At 41.8% G+C, this 26,157-nt stretch overlaps 1 protein-coding gene across 1 annotated transcript; it reads right to left on the bottom strand.

The window, feature by feature from the left end:
• LOC123484878 lies at positions 1–25,237 on the bottom strand. Its single transcript, XM_045215607.1, has 7 exons — positions 25,224–25,237; positions 12,300–12,465; positions 2,460–2,800; positions 2,023–2,369; positions 1,834–1,894; positions 1,466–1,714; positions 1–1,241 (listed from the first exon to the last, which is right to left on the bottom strand). The coding sequence occupies exons 3-7, from the start codon at positions 2,466–2,468 to the stop codon at positions 1,224–1,226; spliced, it is 684 nt and encodes a 227-aa protein (XP_045071542.1). The 5' UTR covers positions 2,469–2,800; positions 12,300–12,465; positions 25,224–25,237; the 3' UTR covers positions 1–1,223.
• Between the last annotated feature and the right edge of the window lie 920 nt (positions 25,238–26,157).

The raw sequence follows: 26,157 nt of genomic DNA, 5'->3' as shown, positions 1-26,157 counted from the left end.
CCACAGGTTGTCACAGTGAGCCAGCCCCCCAGACTACCCAGCCGTCCACCCAGGTCAGCGATGCCCGACTGTCCCTTCCGGAGAAATATGCCACTACTCCATCGAAATGCTGTGGCGTCCTACTCCAGTGCTCCCTCTATTTCGTCTATCAGATGGGAGTCCCCACCACCGAGGGGTCCAAGGTTGCCACAGTCATTTCCCTGCTGACCGGAGGGGCGTTGGAGTGGGCTACGGCCGTCTGGGAGAGAAGAGGAGCCGGGTTCGTATTAGAGGTTAATGTATCTGTTCAGGGCGGTCTTCGACCATCCTCCAGAGGGCAGAGAGGGAGGTGAGTGACTTTTCCAGCTCCGGCAGGGTGCCCAGACCGCTGCGGAGTACGCCCTCACCTTTCACACTGTGGCGGCCTCCAGCGGATGGAATGAGCCGGCGCTCCGCACTCTATTCCGCAAGAATGGTCTGCGCAAGAAGGTCCAGACGGAGTTGGCATGTCGGGATGACAACATATCCTTGGATGCTCTCATCTCGATGGCCATCTGTCTGGATAATCTTCTCTGGGAGGTTAGAAGTTTATGTCGCCACTCGCCTCCCTCCTTTGGCTGTCCTGAGGCAGAGCTTGAACCAATGGAGGTAGGGGCCACACACCTCTCCGCGTCGCCGGAGACAGCTGGGGCTCTGTTCCTATTGCGGCCAGGAGGGGCACCAGCTTCAGAGGTGTCCGGTGCGCCCTAACCCAGGGTCCACTAGAGCAGAGGGGCGGCCCGGTAACCTCCCGCTCCGCCTGCCCTGCCGGAAGCTGAGCCCCCGGTTTGTGGGACCATTCAAAGTCCTAAGGGGGATCAATGAGGCTACTTACCGATTACAGCTCCCCACTAACTGCTGTATCTCAACCTCTTTTCACGTTTCCCTCCTCAGGCCGGTGGTTCCTGGTCCCCTGGCTGATGCCGTCCCCCTCTGCCTCCCCTGGACATCGAGGGAAGCCCGGCCTAAGCAGTCAGATCCCTCCTGGACTCCCGACGTCATGGGGGTTGGCTCCAGTACCTAGTGGACTGTGAGGGGTACGGTCCGGAGGAGCGGTTTGGGTTCCGGTAGACGACATTAAAGATCACAACATCATCCCAGTTCCGGACCGGCCCGCTCCTCACCCTCGGGGCCATCCTTCTGGCCGGCGTTGTCCTGTGGCTGGAGAGGGGGGGATACTGTCAAGTCTACTCCCGCTCCCCATCTCAGACGCTGGTTGGTTTCTTTATTTTGGGATATTAAAACAACAAAAAAGTTACTGTAAAAAATGACATCACTGCACCATAATAGAACAGTAGAATATGGACTGCACAGTTTTGCATATACTTTTATTTAAAGGGATAGTTCAAGACAAAATCTAAGTAATTCTAATTGAGTAATTATAGTATTTTCAAAAGCATATTTAAAATTTGTTTTATATTACATTAAAAGCTGCAATGCCTATTACCCATGATTTGATTGAATCCAACCCAATGTCTATTGAGCAGCACTGGGGCTGTTGAATTTCACAGTAGCATATTGGAAATCCTAGTCCTGTTTCTGGGGGTGGGACGGTGGAGTATAGAGGCACTTCCTGGTTTCTGTGTTGGATGCTTGCGTAGGTAACGTCATCCTGCTCGTCTGTGATTGGTCTCTGTGCTGCAGTAGGGGCCATGGCCATGCCTGAGACGTTGTCATACACTGGATTAGAGTCTCTCTGATGGGGAGAGAGGACAGACAACATGAGGGGTGAAAACTTAAATATTACCACAGTCATTGAGTCCATCTATACACAGATCACTGTAGTTCTCAGTCAGCTGATTCCAACAGACTCACCTGTCCATTCTCTACTGTGTCTCTCCTGTCTTGTGTGTCAAACGTGGATAATGGAGGCCTTCTTCGTGTTTTGTGAATGAATTAATGAATTAATCAATTAATAAATCAATCAACAATCAATCAAGCAATATAAATATTTTCATTGATTATAAAACAGTATGTGAAAAAGGGTAAATTCTTCTCACTCACCTGAACCACATGAACCCAAGGAGACAGATTATGAGAATTAGAACAACAACTATGATTCCTACAATTGGATTCTTCAAAGACTTTGGTTCCCCAACAAATGTAACAGGAGAACGGAGATTCTCGTAGCCTTTTACAGCACACGAGTAGCTGCCTGCATCCTCACTGCTGATTTGGTCTAGGGAGAGGTAGTTATCTTGGGTGTTTGGGTTGGTGAGACGTTGTCTGTTCTTGTACCAGATGTAGGTGGGGTTGGAGTTGTCAGTTAGCGTACAGGTGGTGCTACAGGTCAGTGTTACCTTCCCTTCCTCTGTGGCAGGAGTTTCCTTCACCTGCAAGTCTGAAAAGGGCTAAATGAAGACAAAAGAGCACAATCATCATTTCCACCAATAATATAATGATTTAGACTAGATTATATAATACTGTAATGGCAGAATTACCTGTGACATTCAGAGTTATTCCAGGGAAGCTGTATCTCATTTTACCTCAGTTGTTGTAAATCTAAACTTGTATTCAGCAGAGTCACTCTCTCTTAGGTCTGTGATTCTCAGGGTGGAGTTTTAGTCTGTAGTTGGATGGTACTTCAAACGACCTGCATACTCTGGGTCCTGGCTTAGATCAGCAGTAACTCCAGACTCCCATTTGTTGAACCAGGATACTTCTGTGACGTTATGCCAGCTGGGATGTCTATAAGTGCAGGTAACGTCCACTGTTGACCCCTTCAAGGAACAGATACTCTGATGGGTGTAAGTCACATTCAAACAGCTCTGATCATGAACACCTGAAAAAAAAAACGTATCTATCTGATCAATTCCTGAAACGATAATGAGACTATTTTCAAGTGTTTTAGATGTATTGGACTGGTTCATTTAAAATGAATAAAGTATATAGACACATACAGTGCATTCGGAAAGTATTCAGACCCTTTGACTTTTTCCACATTTTGTTACAGCCTCATTCTAAAATGGATACAAAAATATATAATCATAAACGGTATAACAAGATAACATACCATCAGCCATTTTCTACCTTTTATATTATACCGTATAATTTCTACTAGTGTTACTATCCAAGAGTTCACATATTTGTCTGTTTTTCCCCATATGTTCTACTATTGGTCCACAGGCCTTAATGGTTGATACTTAAGATGATTATTATAGGTGAGTCCAGACTACACTGTAGGAGTGAGAAAACCCTCATGGTCTTTTACAGTACAGGAGAAACTGTCTGCAGAGTAACGCCAGACCACTAGAGTATTACAGGAGTATTGTTGGGACGTTGGGTCGAGATGTTGTCCGTTCTTGAACCAGATGTAGGTGGGGTTGGGGTTGTCGGTCAGAAGACAGGTGGTGCTACAGGTCAGTGTTCTCTTATTTTCCTCTGTGGCTGAAGACACCTTCACCTGCAGGTCTGAATGATTCTAATGAATTATTAGAATTAGATATTATATATCACCTGTGACAGTCAGAGTTGTTCCAGGAAGCTGTAACACCATTCTGAATACTGTGTTTTAAATCTGAACTTGTAGTCAGCTGAATCGCTCTCTCTCAGGTCTGTGATTCTCAGGGTGCAGTCTTTCTCTTTAGTCCCAAGGTACTCAGCACGACCTGTATTCTCTGGCACTGAGCCCAGGATTTTACATTACATTTCTCTTGGATATACCAGTTTGGTTCTGATAGTACATGATAACTTGGATGTTGATATGTGCAGGGCAGTTCCACTGTTGAGCTTTTCATAGCACAGAAACTCTGATGGGCGTAAGTCACGTTGAAACAGTTCTGACACAGAACACCTAAAACAGTAGTAAGCGCATTACTTTATTCAATTAGGTTCTTCAATTATTATTGCACTCAACAAAAATAAACGCAACATACATCAATTTCTACGATTTTACTGAGTTACAGTTCATGTAAAAAAATCTGTCAATTGAAATAAATGAATTAGGCCCTAATCTATGGATTTCACATGATTGGGAATACAAATATGCATCTGTTGGTCATAGATACCTTTAAAAAAAAGATAGTATCTGGTGTGATACAGCTCTGAACACCCCCACCCACCTCAACATACACCCCTGAATGATTTGGGTGCATCCCTAGAATATCTCATTTTTCCTCAAATGTTCAATCGTTCATTACTTACCACAAATCTAAGAGCATTGGATTGGTGGAGGCATGGGCTAGATTCCACCATATTTCTTATACCAGTCATTTCCTTTCAAACAGCGAGGAAGAGGCGAAGCAAGAGGGTTAACTGGGCCCAAAATCAGGCTTCTGGCTTATTTTTCAGAATACACATTTTATAACGATTAGCTTGATTGGAGTGTATTTGTAAAAGTAGAACACGTGACATGCCGGCAACTTTGGAAGAAAAAAACAACACTATATGGGAGTTACCGCAAACGAAGTCATAAATTACGCCCATTTCTACCATTAGTCTTATTAAAATTAGATTTTAACCCTAACCACACTTCTAACTTTATGCCTAACCCTAAATAAATAAAAATACGATATAGACGTTTGACTTCGTGGCTGTGGTAACTAGTTGAAACACGCATATCTGCCCTCTCATTGGCTATAATGGTCCCACCTGATCTTGCCTCTTCCTGATTTTTTAACGACTTTTTTGTGTATGGGTGGTCCCGGAGATCGAACCCACTACCTTGGCGTTACAAGCGCCGTGCTCTACCAGCTGAGCTACAGAGGACTACAAATAATGTATCATGTGCTCTAAATCACTTAAGGAATGTTAACACTTTGGGAGAAAGAAGAGATAATTAGGTCATAGGCACAGATTCCTAAACATTATATAGTAGTAGGCTACTTTGCTGAAGAAAAAAAAATCCCAACAAGTTTTACAGTCAATTTTTATTTTGTCCAGCCGTTTAAACCGAACACAGGAATGTGGAGGTTCAAAGATGATGAAAACTAGGCCTAGACATTTTATACAACACAGCAGGCCTATACTGTTAAAAACAGACTTACCCGATCCATTGTGGAAGCCATTGTTTCTTTGTATGACATGAAATGTTGTAGGCTACAGTACAGTTAGACTACATTGTTGTCGTGTTCAGATAATTACCAGGGAGTTGCCGAGAGAAAAATCGATCAAGGCTCCAACTGATGCGCCCTCAGACCAGAGCAATCAAACATCTATTTAAATATCAAAACATAATTAAGTTAGGACAAATAAACGTCTCATATAGCCTAATATTACTTCAGAAAGTTCCTGGAAAACATTTTACGTGATCTGTAAAAGTCGAGTAATGTCAAGAAAACGTTCAACAACACCCCATTTCACTAAGAATCCTGTTGTCTGCTATCGTCTACTTTAACCTGACAGCCACTTGGAACACATGCGCAAAACATTTAGAATCTCAACAGCCTTATCTCTCTGGGAATTACTGGTTCCGGTCTTTCGCTGCTGCTATTATGGCAGCTGTTGTAGACTACCAGCGCGGATAGGACAAAGAGCTATTTATGCAAGTCTTTGCAATGGTTGCAGAAGTAATTCTCCGGTCAAAAAATAAACGTACATCCAGTGGTGGACAAAGTACCCAATTGTCATACTTGAGTATAAGTAAAGATACCATAATAGAAAATGACTCAAGTAAAAGTGAAAGCCACCCAGTAAAATGTTACTTGGGTAAAAGTCTAAAAGTATTTGGTTTTAAATATACTTAAGTATCAAAAGTAAATGTAATTGCTCAAATATACTTAATTATTAAAAGTAAAAGTATGAATAATTAAAATGTCTTTATACTAAACAAATTTACGGATAGGCAGGGGCACACTCCAACACTAAGACAGCATGTACAAACAAAACATTTGTGTTTAGTCAGATTAGAGGCAGTAGGGATGACTAGGGATATTCTCTTGATAAGTGTGTGAATTGAAACATTTTCTATCCTGCTAAGCATTCAAAATGTAACGAGTACTTTTGGGTGTCAGGGAAAATGTATGGAGTAAAAATTAATAATAATAATTTATGTCCAGTACATCATTTTATTTAGGAATGTAGTGAAGTAAAAGTAAAAGTTGTCAAATATATAAATAGTTAAGTAAAGAACAGATACACAAAAAAACTACTTAAGTCGTACTTTAAAGTATTTTTATTTAAGTACTTTACAACACTGCGTAAGTCTTTCTTCTAAACTAAACTACAGCCAAATATACTGTATTTATAACTAACCCCCTTCTGTCTATGTATATAACTTGTATACAATAAAATATAGATGTTATTTCAAAATAACAGTAAACATAAAGCTTTATAGCTCCAATATAGCTAACGTTAGCTAGCTAATGACAAGCTCATCTCTGCTGCCTGGATGCTTTCGCCTTTCTCTCATCTGGGTTTCTTGCTGCTAGCTACCACATGGACAAGCAGTAGCCTACTGCAGTAGTCAGACTACACCAATTACCAACATTTAATTTTTACAATACACAAATATTTGAGAACAGTCAGCCCTTGATTGCTAGCCAACGAACGTTGGTTAATCGTAACATTGACACTGTCTGTGTGCTGACTACAGGTTTAACTAACGTTAGTTGATTGTAACATTGACAATGTCTGTGTGCTGACTACAGGTTTAACTAACGTTAAAATGCAAATCAATTTATAACATTTTTGAAATGCGTTTTTCTGGATTTTTTTGTTGTTATTCTGTCTCTCACTGTTCAAATAAACCTACCATTACAATTATAGACTGATAATTTCTTTGTCAGTGGGCAAACGTACAAAATCAGCAGGGGATCAAATACTTTTTTCCCTCACTGTATACTGTTAAAAGGAAACCAGATTTACCGGATCCATCATGGAAGCTATTGTTTCTTCAGCGTTTCTTACAAAGACAAGAAATGTGTAGGCTACAGTACGTTTACTTTGTTTTCACAGCATTCAGATAAGGATTAGGGGGTTGCCGGGAGAGAATTCCAGTCTCAAGGTGCAACTGATGCACCCCTAGACCAGAGCAATCAAACATCTATTTAAATATCAAAACTCAATTACATTATGACAACATAACATCTCACATCTCATGTAGGCTAATCCTATTTCAGAAAGTTCCTGGATAAGATTTGACCTGATCTATAAAAGTTGAGTAAAGTCAACAAAACGTTCAACAACACCCCTTTCACTAAGAATCCTTTTGTCTGCTATCTTCTACTTTTACCTGACAGCAACTTGGAACAGAGTTCTATATTAGTCCAGATGTTCTCAAGGCTATTGTTGCATCTCCCTCCCTTCAGCCTTAGAAACATAAAGATAGACAACAAACTTTATAACTGGTGAAAAACTACACCTGATACTTCAATTAAGCAGGAAACAGCACTTATTATAACAGATGTGTAGCACTGTAAGTAATGTGTTTCTCTGTTGATTGTTTTAAACCTGTTTTATTCTCAGGACCATGACTATAACATTGAGTGTTGAGACACAGGGCAACAACATATCCTGGTCTCTTCTACATAATACCACTAAACACTTAAAAATGACATATATTTAAAAATGAATATGCAATCAGCAATGTAAAACAAAACAAGAAAACATGAAACCACATTCCAGATGTATGTTTTACAATGACATTTACATGCAAGCATGCGTTCGTCGTACCAAATCACCAATAAAAAAGTAGAATGGTAAGGTATAAGACATTATCAAGTGTATTTCCAGAGTGAAGAGAGAGAAGTTTGGTAGGAGACCTTACTGGCCGTGAGAAAACAGAAGAGTGTGATGTCTGTGGTTGACATGACCAATAAGTACTGATGGGCAGAGCTGGCTTCCTGCCCCCATGATGCCTCTTCCAAACAACCAACACATAATTCGCTTCACAATAAAAATGTGTGAACATCTTTTTGGAGCACACTTAACATAAAATAATGAAAGTGTAAAGATATCCCTATTAAAATACGTTAAAATAAATGCAACAACCTAATTTGACCACTCTAATAGGCTATTGGCTTCTGTACTTCCGTATGTCCCATCACCTACACTAAAACCTGGTGAAGGGATTTACAATAAATATGTGAACATCTTTTAGGACCAAACTAATTATACAAGAGGCCTATGCTCCTTATAAAAAATAGATTATTATTATAGATTTAAAAAACAGAATTAATGTGATAATTAGCCGTTGTTGAGCAGATAATGGATTGAATTGATTGATCTATTGAATACACATAGTATTGTTGAAACATTATTCTACATTATACAATTATTTAATGGATAATAGAAGTTAATTAAATAAGATACAGCTCTGAACACCCCCACCCCACCACACCACACACACACAGCACTCCTACTAAAATACACTTGATACAAATGGATCCAGAGCTGCATATTATGCTACACAGGTTACCATGGTAATCAGACTTAGAAAACTGTTACATTTTCTATTGAAACTTTATTTAGGGATCTGGAACCGGTGCAGGAGAGGAGGGCGATAAAAGATGACATGTTTGTGCTTTCTGGTGTTTTTTCATTGACCCTGAATGAGCAAAGATCTTTCCACATAGACAGGAGTAAGGTTTCTCTCCAGTGTGTGTGAGCTGGTGTGTAGTCAGTTCTCCTGAATTCCTGAAACTCTTCCCACACTGATCACAGCTATAAGGCTTCTCTCCTGTGTGTATGCGTTGGTGTGCAGTCAGGGATCCTGAATGATTGAAGCTCTTCCCACACTGAACACAGCTATAAGGCTTCTCTCCTGTGTGTATGCGTTGGTGTGTAGTCAGTTCTCCTGAACGATTGAAGCTCTTCCCACACTGATCACAGCTATAAGGCTTCTCTCCTGTGTGTATGCGTTTGTGTATAGTCAGGGCTCCTGATTGATTGAAGCTCTTCCCACACTGAACACAGCTATAAGGCTTCTCTCCTGTGTGTATGCGTTGGTGTTTAATCAGGGATCCTGAATGACTGAAGCTCTTCCCACACTGATCACAGCTATAAGGCTTCTCTCCTGTGTGTATGCGTTGGTGTGTAGTCAGGGATCCTGAATGATTGAAGCTCTTCCCACACTGATCACAGCTATAAGGCTTCTCTCCGGTGTGTATGCGTTGGTGTATAGTCAGGTGTACTGATTGATTGAAACTCTTCCCACACTGATCACAGTTATAAGGCTTCTCTCCTGTGTGTATGTATTGGTGTGTAGTCAGGGATCCAGAATGATTGAAGCGCTTCCCACACTGATCACAGCTATAAGGCTTCTCTCCTGTGTGTATGCGTTTGTGTATAGTCAGGGCTCCTGATTGATTGAAGCTCTTCCCACACTGATCACAGTTATATGGCTTCTCTCCTGTGTGTATGCGTTGGTGTGTAGTCAGGTACAGTGAACGATTGAAGCTCTTCCCACACTGATCACAGCTATAAGGCTTCTCTCCTGTGTGTATGCGTTGGTGTGTACTCAGGGATAGTGAACGATTGAAGCTCTTCCCACACTGAACACAGCTATAAGGCTTCTCTCCTGTGTGTATGCGTTGGTGTGCAGTCAGGGATCCTGAATGTTTGAAGCTCTTCCCACACTGATCACAGCTATAAGGCTTCTCTCCTGTGTGTATGCGTTGGTGTGTAGTCAGGTCTCCTGAACGATTGAAGCTCTTCCCACACTGATCACAGCTATAAGGCTTCTCTCCTGTATGTATGCGCTGGTGTACAGTCAGGTTTCCTGATTTCCTGAAGCCCTTCCCACACTGATCACAGCTATAAGGCTTCTCTCCTGTGTGAATGAGTTGGTGTGTAGTCAGGGATCCTGATTGAGTGAAGCTCTTCCCACACTGATCACAGCTATAAGGCTTCTCTTCTGGGTGTATGCGTTGGTGTGTAATCAGGGATCCTGAATGGTTGAAGCTCTTCCCACACTGATCACAGCTATAAGGCTTCTCTCCTGTGTGTATGCGCTGGTGTGTAATCAGGGATCCTGATTGATTGAAGCTCTTCCCACACTGATCACAGCTATAAGGCTTTTCTCCTGTGTGTATGCGCTGGTGTTTAATCAGGGATCCTGAATAATTGAAGCTCTTCCCACACTGATCACAGCTATAAGGCTTCTCTCCTGTGTGTATGCGTTGGTGTGTAATCAGGGATCCTGAATGATTGAAGCTCTTCCCACACTGATCACAGCTATAAGGCTTCTCTCCTGTGTGTATGCGTCTGTGTGTAATCAGGGATCCTGAATTATTGAAGTGCTTCCCACACTGATCACAGCTATAAGGCTTCTCTCCTGTGTGTATGCGTCGGTGTGTAATCAGGGATCCTGAATGATTGAAGCTCTTCCCACACTGATCACAGATATAAGGCTTCTCTCCTGTGTGTATGCGTTGGTGTGTAATCAGGTATCCTAAATGATTGAAACTCTTCCCACACTGATCACAGCTATAAGGCTTCTCTCCTGTGTGTATGCGTTGGTGTGTTCTCAGGGCTCCTGATTGATTGAAGCTCTTCTCACACTGATCACAGCTATAAGGCTTCTCTCCTGTGTGTATGCGTTGGTGTGTTCTCAGGTCTCCTGATTGACTGAAGCTCTTCCCACACTGATCACAGCTATAAGGCTTCTCTCCTGTGTGTATGCGTTGGTGTATAGTCAGGTGTGCTGCCTGATTGAAGCTCTTCCCACACTGATCACAGCTATAAGGTTTCTCTCCAGTGTGAATCCGCTCGTGAATAATCAATTCCGTCTGTTTAGAAAAACTCTTCCCACAGCCAGAGCAGCGGTGGGGAGGTTTCTTCCCTATAAGTCTCTGCTTGTGTTTACTGAGACGTTCTGATCTGGAGTGACTCTTCTGGAGAGACGTCTTGTCAGCATCATGTTGTTGTTGAGCCTCCCCAGATGATAAGCCCTTCCCACTGAGAGAGCAATGGTTAGGGCTGTCCCCTGAGAAACAAAGATATTGAATAGCATGGACATCTGAAATCAGGCTACCTGATGAGACTTTGATAAATGCTGAAAATTGCCAATCAAAATAAACATACTACTACAGCGACCACATTATTTCTGAGAAGCATATTTGTTTCCGAATTCGGACATGTAAACTATTTATAAGATGCATACTTTCACTTTTTACAAACTCACTGCACTCGTGCAAAAGAAGGAAGTTTGCGCTGCTCGTGCTAGCACATGCACAGATTAAATATGCCTACATGAATCTGATTAAGGCATTTAAGTGTCCTAATAATTCTAAAGATTGCTCAGAAAACCAGGTGTTTTTAACAGCGTTACTTGTATTGTCACCTTAAGCCAATTAAGATAAGCAGAGTAAGGTGTTTACATGACTAATGCCATACTCAGCCTACTGCCATAACTGGTTTAATGTCAAATTATGAGTGTGCATGTAAACACTCATTGTAAAGCCCTAGTTAGATTTTAGATTTTAGTCATTTAGCAGACGCTCTTATCCAGAGCGACTTACAGTTAGTGCATACATTTCTTTTTCATACTGGTCCCCCGTGGGAAACGAACCCACAACCCTGGCGTTGCAAACGCCATGTTCTATCAACTGAGCTACACAGGACTATTCCTGAAACTATTCCTTAAAAAAATATGTTTGCAAAATAAACATTGATCATCTAATAGTCAAATCATAGAGTAAAAGCAGGTGAGCTGGTCCTAATCTTTGTAAATGTTATGCTATTTTGTTGTGGAAAACTGTGCAAGTAAACCCTTTCACCCATACATAGACATGCTAGAAATCTTTTAACAAGTACATTTTTTTGTGAAGATTGCATTCAAAACAACCTTCCATTCCCTCTGTCACAAGCGGTTTTATGGCTGATTTAAAGGACTATTTCACCCATGTAATGCACCGGCTTTGTTGTTTTCATCAGTCCCCTGTTACATTCAACCATGTCACGTTATTTGGCAAATAGCACTTAGTATAGTAATATTTTTATTCAATGTCTTGAGATTGGAAAACATGTTTATGAAGTTGAACATGTGCTCTTTATGACCAAATGATAAATTAGGTGATTCTTTTAAATTTTATTTTTAAATACCATATTACACTTTTAAAAATGGGTGGAACTACCCAGATTTTCTCGTCAATATATGATTAATCAATTAATGACTAAAGTGCATAAAGATGGCAGACTTCTGATATGTCATTGAAAATTGGGAACATGTTTACTGTGCTAATGACCATACCAAAAAAACAGTAAAGGAGAACAATGTACAATACAGTGAATTTAGCAAAACAAGGAATTTGTGGTAAGTACATGCGGGCCGCCATCTTTATGCACCTCCACTATTGTTACAGAAGCAGACTGTAGTGTAATCTACACACCATGGTTCTTACTTAATGAAATCAAATCTCCATCTTCCTTCTCTTCTCCTCCTCCTCTCTCAGTTCCACTCTGCCCCAGTGTTTTCCTGCAGTCGACCAGACCCAGCAGTAAAGCGGTACCGGGAGGTGTTTGACCTGGGGACTCCGGGAGGGTGGAGGGGAACGGGCTAGCTTTGTCCTGTTGGCCACAATAAATATTAAACAGTTCATCATTAAACCAAATATTTGATTAATTTAGTCTACAACTCTGATTGATTTGGGTCTATCCCTAGAATATCTCATTTTTCCTAAAATGTTCAATCATTTACTTCTTCCACAAATCTAATAGCATTGGGTTGGTGGAGGCATGGGCTAGTCAGAGTTTCCACCATATTTCTTATACCAGTCATTTCCTTTCAAAAACAGAGAGGAAGAGGCGACTTGTGGCTTATTTGATCGAAAATACATTTCATAATGATTAGGTTGTTACGAGTGTACTGATAAAAGTAGGTCACGTGACATGCTGGAAACTTACCCCCCCCAAAAAAAATAATAATGTAATTTTAAACCTAATCTTAACCACACTTCTAACCTTATGCCTGACCCTAACTTAAAATGAAAAAGCATATTTTTGTTTTCATGAATATCTATGATATACATTTTTGACTTTGTGTTTGTGGTAACTAGTGGAAACCGTTGTGCCTGTTGTTCACATGCGTATCTGCCCTCTCATTGGCTAGAATGGTCCCACCTGATCTTGCCTCCTCCCGACTGCCTTTCATTTTTTAAGACATATCTTTCATTGCCTTACATAGCAATTGGAACATGGGTTGTCTCACCCCACAAAAGGGGTTCTACAGAAAAGTTGGGAGCATGAACATGGACAGAATAAAACCTTTGGATGGGTGGGTGATAACCAGGCGAGGCAGATGGGATTGTATGGCAGGGACTTTAGCCCCACGGTACCTATCCCTGTGAGTCCACCATGGCTATTCCCACCTCCAGTAGTTGATTTACAAGTGTTGGAGAGAGTACGGAAAGACAGGGAGGGGGTTGATTCATCTGTTATTATTTAATAGGCGACTGGAAACTGTAAATCTTAATTTTTTGCCCATATATACAGACGGACCAAAAGACCCATGGACAGGTAAGACTGGATCAGCCTTTGTTGAACAGGAAAGTGGGGTGGCTGTCAGGAGACGTATTACAGACTGGCTGTGTACATTGCAGAGCTGATGGCCGTACTGTTGGCCTTGCTGTGGGTAGAGGAAGTCAAGCCAGACAGAGTAGTTATATGTTCTGACTCATGTGCTGTGTTGATGAGTCTGCAATCAGTTAGCTCACATAGCAGACAATGACTGCTAAATGAGGGAATTCAAATTCATGCCCGGCTGAGACAGATGGGTGTCCATATAAGCTTTGCTTGGGTCCCGGCCCATGTGGGGGTGGAAGGGAATGAGGAAGTAGATATGCTAGCTAAACAGGCCCTTAGGAGACAGGAGGTAGAGGTGCCAATGAGCAACATAAGGCTAAGGGAATGATATGGGCAGTGGTGGTGCAGAGATGGCAGGAACAGTTATTGCATCTATTGATTGTTTACATTTTAGTCATTTAGCAGAAACTCTTATCTAGAGTGACTTACAGGAGAAATTAGGGATAAGTTGCTCAAAGGCACATTGACAGATTTTTCACCTAGTCGGCTCGGGTTACTGGCCCAACGCTCTAAACCACTAGGCTACCTGCCGCCCCTATTCCAGGTACAGAGTAAAGTAGGGGAGGATGGTAGGAATGGACAGAAGAGAGGAGGCCATCCTTACAAGGCTAAGGGTGGGACACAGCCAGCTGAATAAGTCATTAAATGTGATAGGAAAGCATCCAACAGGAAGGTGTGATTACTGCCAGGAAACAGAGACAGTGGAGCATGTACTGATACAGTGTGGGCAGTATAATAGGGAAAGAGAGAGACTGATACAGTATGAGGGAGAAGGGGGTACAGGGATTGAGTATGATTAGTGGTTAAGAGCGTTGTGCCAGTAACCTAAAGGTCACTGGTTCTAATCCCCGAGTCGACTAGGTGAAAAATCTGTCGATGTGCCCTTGAGCAAGGCACTTAACCCTGATTGCTCCTGTAAGTCGCTCTGGATAAGAGCGTCTGCTAAAATGACTGAAATGTAAATGTAAATAAGCATACTGAGTAGAACATTAGATACAGTAGCAAATATTTTATATTTTTAAAAGAGAAACGAGGCTGGCAGGTGGGATTTAGTTCCTCGATCCTTGTCTCTGGCCCACACTCCATTACAATAGGTGGTATAATGCACCATAACGTTGCATAACAACTGACGATAAACCCCACAGAAGAGGTATTTTCATCGTGAGTTGCCACTTGAGTATATGGTCATACAGTGGCTTGAGAAAGTATTCACCCCCCTTGGCATTTTTCCTATTTTGTTGCCTTACATCCTGGAATTAAAATGGATTGTCTGGGGGTTTGTATGATGTGATTTACACACTTTGAAGATGCAAAATATTTTTTCTTGTGAAACAAACAAGAAATAAGACAAAAAAACAGAAAACGTGAGCGTGCATAACTATTCAACCCCCCAAAGTCAATACTTTGTAGAGCCACCTATTGCAGCAATTACAGCTGTAAGTCCCTTGGGGTATGTCTCTATAAGCTTGGCATATCTAGCCATGGGATTTTTTCCCATTCTTCAAGGCAAAACTGCTCCAGCTCCTTAAAGTTGGATGGGTTCCGCTGGTGTACAGCAATCTTTCAGTCATACCACAGATTCTCAATTGGATTGAGGTCTGGGCTTTGACTAGGCCATTCCAAGACATTTAAATGTTTCCCATTAAAACACTCAAGTGTTGCTTTAGCAGTATGCTTAGGGTCATTGTCCTGCTGGAAGGTGGAAAACCGTCCCAGTCTCAAATCTCTGGAAGAATGAAACAGGTTTCCCTCAAGAATGTCCCTGTATTTAGCACCATCCAGCATTCCTTCAAATTCTGACCAGTTTCCCAGTCCCTGCCGATTAAAAACATTCCCACAGCATGATGCTGCCACCACCATGCTTCACTGTGGGGATGGTATTCTCGGGGTGATGAGAGGTGTTGGGTTTGCGCCAGACATAGCGTTTTCCTTGATGGCCAAAAAGCTGGGGAGTCTCCCACATGCCTTTTGGCTAACACCAAACGTGCTTGCTTATTTTTTTCTGAAAGCAATGGCTTTTTTTCTGGCCACTCTTCCGTAAAATCCAGCTCTGTGAGTGTACGGCTTAAAGTTGTCCTATGGACAGATACTCCAATCTCAGCTGTGGAGCTTTGCAGCTCCTTCAAGGTTATGTTTGGTCTCTTTGTTGCCTCTCTGATGAATGCCCTCCTTCCCTGGTCCGTGAGTTTTGGTGGGCGGCCCTCTCTTGGCAGGATTGTTGTGTTGCATATTCTTTCAATTTTTTAATAATGGATTTAATGGTGCTCTGTGGGATGTTCAAATTTTCAGATACTTTTTTATAACCCAACCCTGATCTGTACTTCTCCAAAACTTTGTCCCTTACCTGTTTGGAGAGCTCCTTGTTCTTCATATGCCCGCTTGATTAGTGGTGTTTCAGACACCGGGGCCTTTCAGAACAGGTGTATTTACAGTGAGGGAAAAAAGTATTTGATCCCCTGCTGATTTTGTACGTTTGCCCACTGACAAAGAAATGATCAGTCTATAATTTTAATGGTAGGTTTATTTGAACAGTGAGAGACAGAATAACAACAAAACAATCCAGAAAAACGCATGTCAAAATGTTATAAATTGATTTGCATTTTAATGAGGGAAATAAGTATTTGACCCCCTCTCAATCAGAAAGATTTCTGGCTCCCAGGTGTCTTTTATACAGGTAACGAGCTGTGATTAGGAGCACACTCTTAAAGGGAGTGCTCCTAATCTCAGCTTGTTACTTGTATAAAAGACACCTGTCCACAGAAGCAATCAATCAATCAATCAGATTCCAAACTCTCCACCATGGCCAAGACCAAAGAGCTCTCCAAGGATGTCAGGGACAAGATTGTAGACCTACACAAGGCTGGAATGAGCTACAAGACCATCGCCAAGCAGCTTGGTGAGAAGGTGACAACAGTTGGTGTGATTATTCGCAAATGGAAGAAACACAAAATAACTGTCAATCTCCCTCGGCCTGGGGCTCCATGCAAGATCTCTCCTCATGGAGTTGCAATGATCATGTGAACGGTGAGGAATCAGCCCAGAACTACACGGGATGATCTTGTCAATGATCTCAAAGCAGCTGGGACCATAGTCACCAAGAAAACAATTGGTAACACACTACGCCGTGAAGGACTGAAATCCTGCAGCGCCCGCAAGGTCCCCCTGCTCAAGAAAGCCCATATACATGCCCGTCTGACGTTTGCCAATGAACATCTGAATGATTCAGAGGAGAACTGGGTGAAAGTGTTGTGGTCAGATGAGACCAAAATTGAGCTATTTGGCATCAACTCAACTCGCCGTGTTTGGAGTAGGAGGAATGCTGCCTATGACCCCAAGAACACCATCCCCACCGTCAAACATGGAGGTGGAAACATTATGCTTTGGGGGTGTTTTTCTGCTAAGGGGACAGGACAACTTCACCGCATCAAATGGACGATGGACGGGGCCATGTACCGTCAAATCTTGGGTGAGAACCTCCTTCCCTCAGCCAGGGCATTGAAAATGGGTCGTGGATGGGTATTCCAGCATGACAATGACCCAAAACACACGGCCAAGGCAACAAAGAAGTGGCTCAAGAAGAGGCACATTAAGGTCCTGGAGTGGCCTAGCCAGTCTCCAGACCTTAATCCCATAGAAAATCTGTGGAGGGAGCTGAAGGTTCGAGTAGCCAAACGTCAGCCTCGAAACCTTAATGACTTGGAGAAGATCTGCAAAGAGGAGTGGGACAAAATCCCTCCTGAGATGTGTGCAAACCTGGTGGCCAACTACAAGAAACATCTGACCTATGTGATTGCCAACAAGGGTTTTGCCACCAAGTACTAAGTCATGTTTTGCAGAGGGGTCAAATACTTATTTCCCTCATTAAAATGCAAATCAATTTATAACATTTTTGACATGCATTTTTCTGGATTTTTGTTGTTGTTATTCTGTCTCTCACTGTTCAAATAAACCTACCATTAAAATTATAGACTGATCATGTCTGTCAGTGGGCAAACGTACAAAATCAGCAGGGGATCAAATACTTTTTTCCCTCACTATAAACAGTGGGGAGAACAAGTATTTGATCAGCCGCCGATTTTGCAGGTTCTCCTACTTACAAAGCATGTAGAGGTCTGTAATTTTTATCATAGGAATACACTTCAACCAGAAAATCACATAGTATGATTTTTAAAGTAATTAATTTGCATTTTATTGCTGGACATGAGTATTTGGTACATCAGAAAACCAGAACTTCAATATTTGGTAAAGAAACCCTTTGTTGGCAATGACACAGATCATAAGTTTCCTGTAGGTCTTCACCAGGTTTGCACACACTGTAGCAGGGATTTTGGCCCACTCCTCCATACAGATCTCCTCTAGATCCGTCAGGTTTCGGGGCTGTCGCTGGGCAACACGGACTTTCAGCTCCCTCCAAAGATTTTCTATTGGGTTGAGATCTGGAGACTGGCTAGGCCACTCCAGGACCTTGAGATGCTTCTTACGGAGCCACTCCTTAGTTGCCCGGGCTGTGTGTGACCCCCCGTTTCATCTTCAATGCCCTTACTGAGGAAAGGAGGTTGTTCGCCAAGATCTCACGGCATGGCCCCATCCATCCTTCCCTCAATACGGTTCAGTCGTCCTGTCCCCTTTGCAGAAAAGCATCCCCAAAGCATGATGTTTCCACCCCCATGCTTCACGGTTGGGATGGTGTTCTTTTGTACTCATCCTTCTTCTTCTTCCAAACACGACAAGTTGAGTTTAGACCAAAAAGTTCTATTTTTGTCTCATCAGACCACATGACCTTCTCCCATTCCTCTTCTGGATCATCCAGATGGTCACTTGGCAAACTTCAGACAGGCCTGCACATGCACTGGCTTAAGCAGGGGGACCTTGCGTGCGCTGCAGGATTTTAATCCATGACGGCGTAGTGTGTTACTAATGGTTTGCTTTGTTACTTTGGTCCCAGCTCTCTTCAGGTCATTCACCAGGTCCTGCCGTGTAGTTCTGGGATGATCCTCACCTTCCTCGTGATCATTGATGCCCCACGAGGTGAGATCTTGCATGGAGCCCCAGACCGAGGGAGATTGACTGTCATCTTGAACTTCTTCCATTTCCTAATAATTGCTCCAACAGTTGTTGCCTTCTCACCAAGCTGCTTGCCTATTGTCCTGTAGCCCATCCCAGCCTTGTCCAGGTCTACAATTTTATCTCTGATGTCCTTACACAGCTCTTTGGTCTTGGCCATTGTGGAGGTTGGAGTTCTGTTTGATTGGTTGTGGACAGGTGTCTTTTATACTGATAACAAGTTCAAACAGGTGCCGTTAATACAGGTAATGAGTGGAGAACAGGAGGGCCTCTTAAAGAAAAACTAACAGGTCTGTGAGAGCCGGAATTCTTACTTGTTTGTAGGTGATCAAATACTTATGTCATGCACATAAAATGCAAATTAATTACTTAAAAATCATACAATGTGATTTTCTGGATTTTTTGTTCTTAATTCCGTCTGTCACAGTTGACTTGTACCTATGATAAAAATTACAGACCTCTATCATCTTTTTAAGTAGGAAAACCTGCAAAATCGGTGGCTGTCTCAACTACTTTTTCTCCCCACTGTGTGTGTATATATATATATATATATATATATATATATATATATATATATATATACACACACACACACAACTTTTGAAGTTAATATAATGCCATTGTTAAGTGAAAGAACCACTCTGGAAAAGGGCGGGACAGCTGCTCCGGATGTGAACATGAAAAATATATTAAATTCACTTTCTAATGATAGGAAGAACCATTTCAAAGTAGAGAAGTGTAGGCAGGAGATACTAAATAAATATTATGTCATTGTTGATGGAATCTGTCTGATATACAAAAGCTTGGGGAAAATACAGAGAATGTCTAACTCATTGACAAAGACACGATGGTCTTTAACTGTATTAGCTGAAGTCAGACAACGAGATCAGAAAGTCCTTTGTGATACTCATGATAGGACATTGCAGAGAGATAAAGAGAGTTTGAGGGCTCTTGGTGAACAGATAAAAACATTAAAAGAGGAAATTCAACAATTGCAGGAGGCATGTGTGCTAAAGGAAGACTTGGCCCCCACATGTGGGCTCTCTGTTCTACCCTCATGCTGAGTTGTGCAAGGCAGATCGGGTTTCAAGCATCTGGTCAGCACTGCCTGGCTTTGAGTCAACAGATTCTGACAGCGGTGACAAACGATGTCTTAGGCCAATCAGAACACAGGCTGTTAAATGGAGTAAAGACAAACCCCCGTGACAGTAATCGCACATAAATCAGCAGCTCCAAAACTTGGATGAATGGTCAAAGACTTTTAAGCATCCACGAGACGTGGGTATGAAGACGTGGAACCATTTAAAGTGATTTAAAAAACTCTACATCCATATGATGGGTTACAGTTGTTAGGCTTTGTTTTGAACACCCGTGAACATGGTGTACTTGAAGAAAACGTGTATAGCGCTGTGGGTGATGAAATGTATTTATGTCACTGATGGGTGCCAGAAAGTCTGGGTGCCAGGAATTCTGGGGGGCTACTGCTGTTAATCTTAGAATGAGTACGTGATGGAATGTCCTGACTGGGGTGCAAACTGATACCATCGAGGTTGGGAGCGACACCCAATGATGGTTGGCAACTGTTGGTTAGAACTTGTTTACACTCAAGTATATAAACTGAGAGATCTCTGGGTCTATCATTTGGATAACAAGAGGCAACTTAGTTGTATCTTGTTGTGTTGAATCTGGTACCATATTATTCAATACCTTGTATCAAATCAAAAAGTGTTTAGTTATATTAGTGCATCCTGAATTCCTTAATACCACGGAAACTCATCATATCAACCTTAAAATGAGGGACAGACGTAAATGAATTACTAATAACATTCATAATAATGCTCAGAAATGACTTTCAAAGCAACAAAATAACTAGTGCTTTACAATGAGTATGTTTACATGCACACTCATAATTTGACATTAAACTAGTTATGGCAGTAGGCCGAGTATGGCATTAGTCATGTAAACACCTTACTCTGCTTATCTTAATTGGCTTAAGGTGGCAATCCAAGTAACGCAGTTAAAAACACCTGGTTTTCTGAGCAATCTTTAGAATTATTAGGACATGTAAACACTTTAATTAGAGATATAGCGGTGTATTTAATATGTGCATGTGCTAGCACAAGCAGCGCAAGCTAACTTATTTTGATCGTGTGCAGTGAGTTCAGAAAAACTGAAAGTATGCAGCTTAGAAATAGTTCTCACATACAAACTTTATATGTCCGAATTCTGAATGAAGTATGCTTCTCAAAAATAACATGGTCCCTGCGGTAGTACGTTTATTTTGATTGTCAATTTTCTGCATTCATCAAAGTCCCATCAGTGGGAGGGGCTTATCATCTGGGGAGCCTCAACAACAACATGATGCTGACAAGACAGAGAAGAGTCTCTCCAGATTAGAACACCTCAAGAAACACCAGCAGAGATGTATAGAGAAGAAATCTCACCACTGCTGCTTTGACAGTGGGAAGAGATTTGCTAAACAGAAGGAATTGATCATTCACCAGCGGATTGACACCGGAGGGAAACCGTACTGCTGCTCTCAGTGTGGGAACCTTAAATCTCAGAGAATTCATACAGGGGAGAAGCCTTACCCCTGCTTTGATTGTGGGAAGAGCTTCAGTCAAATCAGGAGCCCTTACTGCACACCAACACACAGGAGAGAAGCCTTATAGCTGGGATCAGTGTGGGAAGAGCTTCAGGAGGTCAGGACACCTGACTACACACCAACTTTACACAGAGATTTTCAGTGTGGGAAGAGCTTTAAATCAGGACACCTCACACCAACATACACGCGCAATCCCTTATAGCTGTGATCAGTGTGGTCCTGACTTCCTGAAGAGTTTAAATCAATCAGCAGCCCTGAGCAAACACTAATGCATACACACAGGAGAGAAGCCTTATAAATGTCTATGTGGAAAGAGCTTTGCTCGTTCAGGGTCACTGATAAAACACCAGAAAGTGCAAACCTGTATTCTTTCATCTCCCCCCTCTCCAGCACCGGTTCCAGATCCCTAAATAAAGTTTCAATAGAAAACATTTTGTAAAGATTAATCTATCTCCCATTCTCTAACAGTTTACTAAGTCTGATTACCATGGTAACCTGTGTAGCATAATATGCAGCTCTGGATCCATATGTATCAAGCGTCTTGGAGTAGGAGTGCTGTGTGTGTGTGGTGGGGTGGGGATGTTCAGAGCTGTATCTTATTTAATTAACTCCTATTATCCATTAAATAATTGTATAATGTTTCAATAATACTAGGTGTGTATTCAACAGATCAATAAATCTAATCCATTATCTGCTCAACAACATCTGCTTATCATATTATGTTTTTTTAATCTATAATAATAATCTATTTTTTATAAGGAGCATAGGCCTCTTGTATAATTAGTTTGGTCCTAAAAGATGTTCACATATTTATTGTAAAACCCTTCACCAGGTTTTAGTGTAGCTGATGGGACATACGGAAGTACAGAAGCCATAGGCCTATTAGTGTGGTCAAATTATGTTGTTGTATTTGTTTTAAAATATTTTAATAGGGATATCTTTCAACTTTCGTCATTGTATATTAACTTTGCTCCAACAAGATGTTCACACATTTTCATTGTGAAGCGAATTATGTGTTGGTTGTTAGGAAGAGGCATCATGGGGGCAGGAAGCCAGCTCTGCCCATCAGTACTTATAGGTAATGTCAACCACAGACCTCACACTCTTCTGTTTTCTCACGACTACTAAGGTCTCCTACCAAACTTCTCTCTCTTCACTCTGGAAATACACTTGATAATATATTATACCTTACCATTCTACTTTTTATTGGGGATTTGTTAGAAGGAACGAATGCTTGCATGTAAATGTCATTGTAAAACATACATCTGGAATGTGGTTGCATGTTTTCTTGTTTTATTTTACATTGCTGATTGCATATTCATTAGTTGTATTATGTAGAAGAGACCAGGATTTGATATGAATTAATGTATCCATGTGAATCATATTGTAAAACGTTTTGTTTTGCATTGTTACTATTGTTATGAGTGGAGATCCCACCTACTGCTACTTTGTAGTTGATTGATGGATTACCTGCCAATCAGATAAGAGCAAAAACTCAACACTATATTTGTTTTGTTCTAGCATGTAATAAGAACATTTACTATATATTTTTTTATGTTAATAACATGATACTGAGTTGCAGAAGTCCAGACGGGAGATGAGAAATGCCTGGATTAGGATCTGCTCCGCTTCCTGTGTGAAGTTTGATCGTACTTGTTATGAGTTTCTCTGGTATCGAGTACTTCAGGATGTAAGAGAATAGTTGAACACTTTAGATGGAGAGTTGATTCATGTTTATTTGATTGTTACAGTACTGGATTCAATGACAAGCGTTACGGGCGTAGCCTCTTGTCATCTGAATGACTTCCATAGAAAATCCCTCAGTTTATGATGCTCTCCAATCTACTTCTGTCCAACAGTTGCCAACCATTATTGAGTGTCCGACTACAATAGGATCCCCCTACATGGTATTATTATGTGGCACCCTAGCCAGGCCATTCCATCACGTACCCCTCCTAATATTAGCAACAGTGGCCCCCAATCTATCTTGGCACACTGACCTTCTGGCCCCCCATCCGTGACCGACACAACACACGGTGTGTCATTGTCCTGTCACTCACATACAGCTCATGATTTTACAGACATTAAGAAATCCTGTATCAAAAGTCGTTATATCAGTACTCTACGGATGTCGTAGAGCAAAAACATGCAGGAGCGAGTCACTGTTGAATTATTTGTTGTTGTTGTACTTTTTACTCCACAATGACCACACTGCTAACCTTATGCCTGACCCTAACCTTAACATAAAAAAATCACATTTATGTTTTGACTTTGTGGTAACGACTGCCTTCCATTTTTTAGACATTTATTTTAATTGCCATTACATATTAGAAGGCAATTGCTGGCAATTAATTATTGGGTTAACTTACAGGAACATGGGGTGTGTCACCCCACAAAAGGGGTTCTACAGAAAAGTTGGGAGCATGAACATGGACAGAATAAAACCTTTGGATGGGTGGGTAATAAGCAGGCGAGGCAGATGGGATTGTATGGCAGGGACTTTAGCCACACAGTACCTATCCCTGTGAGTCCACCATGGCTATTCCCACCTCCAGTAGTTGATTTACAAGTGTTGGAGAGAGTACGGAAAGACAGGGAGGGGGTTGATCCATGTGAGTTCTTTAAAAAGCGACTGGAAACGGTAAATCTGTATTTTTTGACATATATACAGATGGATCAAAAGACCCATGGACAGGTCGGACTGGATCAGCCTTCGTTGAACAAGAAAGTGGGTTGGCTGTCAGGAGACGTATTACATTCCACCTGGCTGTGAACAAGGAAGAGCTGATGGCCGTACTGTTGGCCTTGCTGTGGGTTGAGGAAGTCAAGCCAGACAGAGTAGTTATATGTTCTGACTCATGTGCTGTGTTGATAAGCCTGCAATCATTTAGCTAACATAGCAGACAAGGCCTGCTATATGAGGGAATTCAAATTCATGCCCGGATGAGACAGCTGGGTGTCATTACAAGCTTTGCTTAGGTCCTGGCCCATGTGGGGGTGGAAGGGAATGAGGAAGTAGATATGCTAGCTAAACAGGCCCTTAGGAGACAGGAGGTAGAGGTGCCAATGAGCAAGGCAGAGACTAAGGGAATGATATGGGCAGTGGTGGTGCAGAGATGGCAGGAACAGTGAAACAGTGACACTAAGGGCAGGCATCTATTCATTGTTTACATTTTAGTCATTTAGCAGGCAATGTCATCTAGAGCGACTTACAGGAGAAATTAGGGTTAAGTTGCCCAATGGCACATTAACAGATTTTTCACCTAGTCGGCTCGGATTACTGGCCCAACGCTCTAAATCGCTAGGCTTCCTGCCGCCCCTATTCCAGGTACAGAGTAAAGTAGGGGAGGATGGTAGGAATGGACAGAAGAGAGGAGTCCATCCTTACAAGGCTAAGGGTGGGACACAGCCAGCTGAATAAGTCATTAAATGTGATAGGAAAGCATCCAACAGGAAGGTGTGATTACTGCCAGGAAACAGAGACAGTGGAGCATGTACTGATACAGTGTGGGCAGTATGATAGGGAAAGAGAGAGACAAACTGTATGAGGGATATTGGGTACAGGAATTGAGTTTGATAAGCATACTAAGTAGAACATCGTTTGATACAGTCTCAAATATGTATATTTTTAAAGAGAAACAAGGCTGTCATATAGGATTTAGTTCCTCGATCGCTGTCGCTGGCCCACACTCCATTACAGTAGGTGTCAAAATGTACCGTAACTTTGGATGACAACCGCTGATAAACCCCACAGAAGAAGACGTATTTTCATTGTGAGTGGCCACTTCCGAGTATCTGGTCATATAATGGATAATCAGATTTTCAAATCAGTGGAGGTGAACAAGTGCACACTTTGGGAGGAAGGAGAGATCATTAAGTACTAGACACAGATTCCTACACATGATAAAGTAGTAGGTTACCTTGCTGAAGGAAAACAAATCCCAACAAGTTTGTCTTTTTTTTCTTCCAGCCATTAAACACGGAACAGAGGAATGTGGAGGATCAAATATTATAAAAACTAGGCATAGACATTTTATACAGCATGCCTATACTGTTAAAAGGAAAGCAGACTTACCGGATCCATTGGGGGAAGCCAAATTTCCTTCAGCGTTTCTTCATCAGACATTCCGGTTCATACTGGCCATGCAGTAGCAAAATACACAGCTATCTCGATTTAAGAGCTCATGGCAGAGATATTAGAGAAAGGAGGATCTAGGAATCCCATTCGGCAATGAATGGAGGAACGTATAACGGCTCACCCAGCAGACTGTCGGACATTCACGTTCACCTTGTCATGCTGGGTCACGCAATCCATTCTCAAAGTCAGGGTATGAGTCCAGAAACCTGCATATTTTCCTCCACACTAGATAATGTCACGATTCCAAAGCTATACGATATTACAGAGAATAAGTAAATTATATCATATATCGGTAAAGATTTGCAATGACAAATTCGTCTCATTCTTCTTCTTCTTCAGTGGGCTTTAATGGTGGTTGGCATCCAATATCTTGCCCAGCTGGGACCAGGACTCGGTCAGAACTTGGGTTGAGTGAAGGCATGAACGGCTGAGAGTCAGCGTCGGGTGTCGTCATCTGGACCAACACCATGCCGACCTTCATGGTGTCACAAGGGTTTGTGTTACAGGGATAAAAGCTCGGGCAGATCAAGGCAACTACATGGAAGTTGATGAGAGAAATGATTTACCTACATTAACATTGCTATCAATTGTATTGGGTTGCACAACAACAGTCTGCGTGATGCCATAAGTTTTTAATACAATTCAATTTAAACGTAATGTGTCAGTGGGCAGGAAGGTTGGTCATTACGAAGGGGGGAATTTGGAACAAAATCTAAAATAAGTCATGTACGTGCACCATATGTCGACAAAATGAATAATTTGTGGGGGACTTTTATTTTGACATGATGTAAGCAGGTAGCAACGTTTGGAAAGTCTGTTTAATAATACGATGCCGGATTTTCCTAAATAAAATTCTGGGGTCATTAGCCAA

Source organism: Coregonus clupeaformis, unplaced genomic scaffold (assembly GCF_020615455.1).
Source record: "Coregonus clupeaformis isolate EN_2021a unplaced genomic scaffold, ASM2061545v1 scaf0482, whole genome shotgun sequence".
Taxonomy (NCBI): domain Eukaryota; kingdom Metazoa; phylum Chordata; class Actinopteri; order Salmoniformes; family Salmonidae; genus Coregonus; species Coregonus clupeaformis.
This window is presented reverse-complemented; position numbering and strand designations above follow the sequence as displayed.

Bases quoted from the DNA above. Each gene is read 5' to 3' on its own strand.
- LOC123484878 (XM_045215607.1), bottom strand. The intron at 1,895-2,022 runs GTGAGTGAGAAG...CAAAACACGAAG, and splicing joins CTTGGGTTCATGTGGTTCAG to AAGGCCTCCATTATCCACGT. The intron at 1,715-1,833 runs GTGAGTCTGTTG...TCTCCCCATCAG, and splicing joins ACACAGTAGAGAATGGACAG to AGAGACTCTAATCCAGTGTA.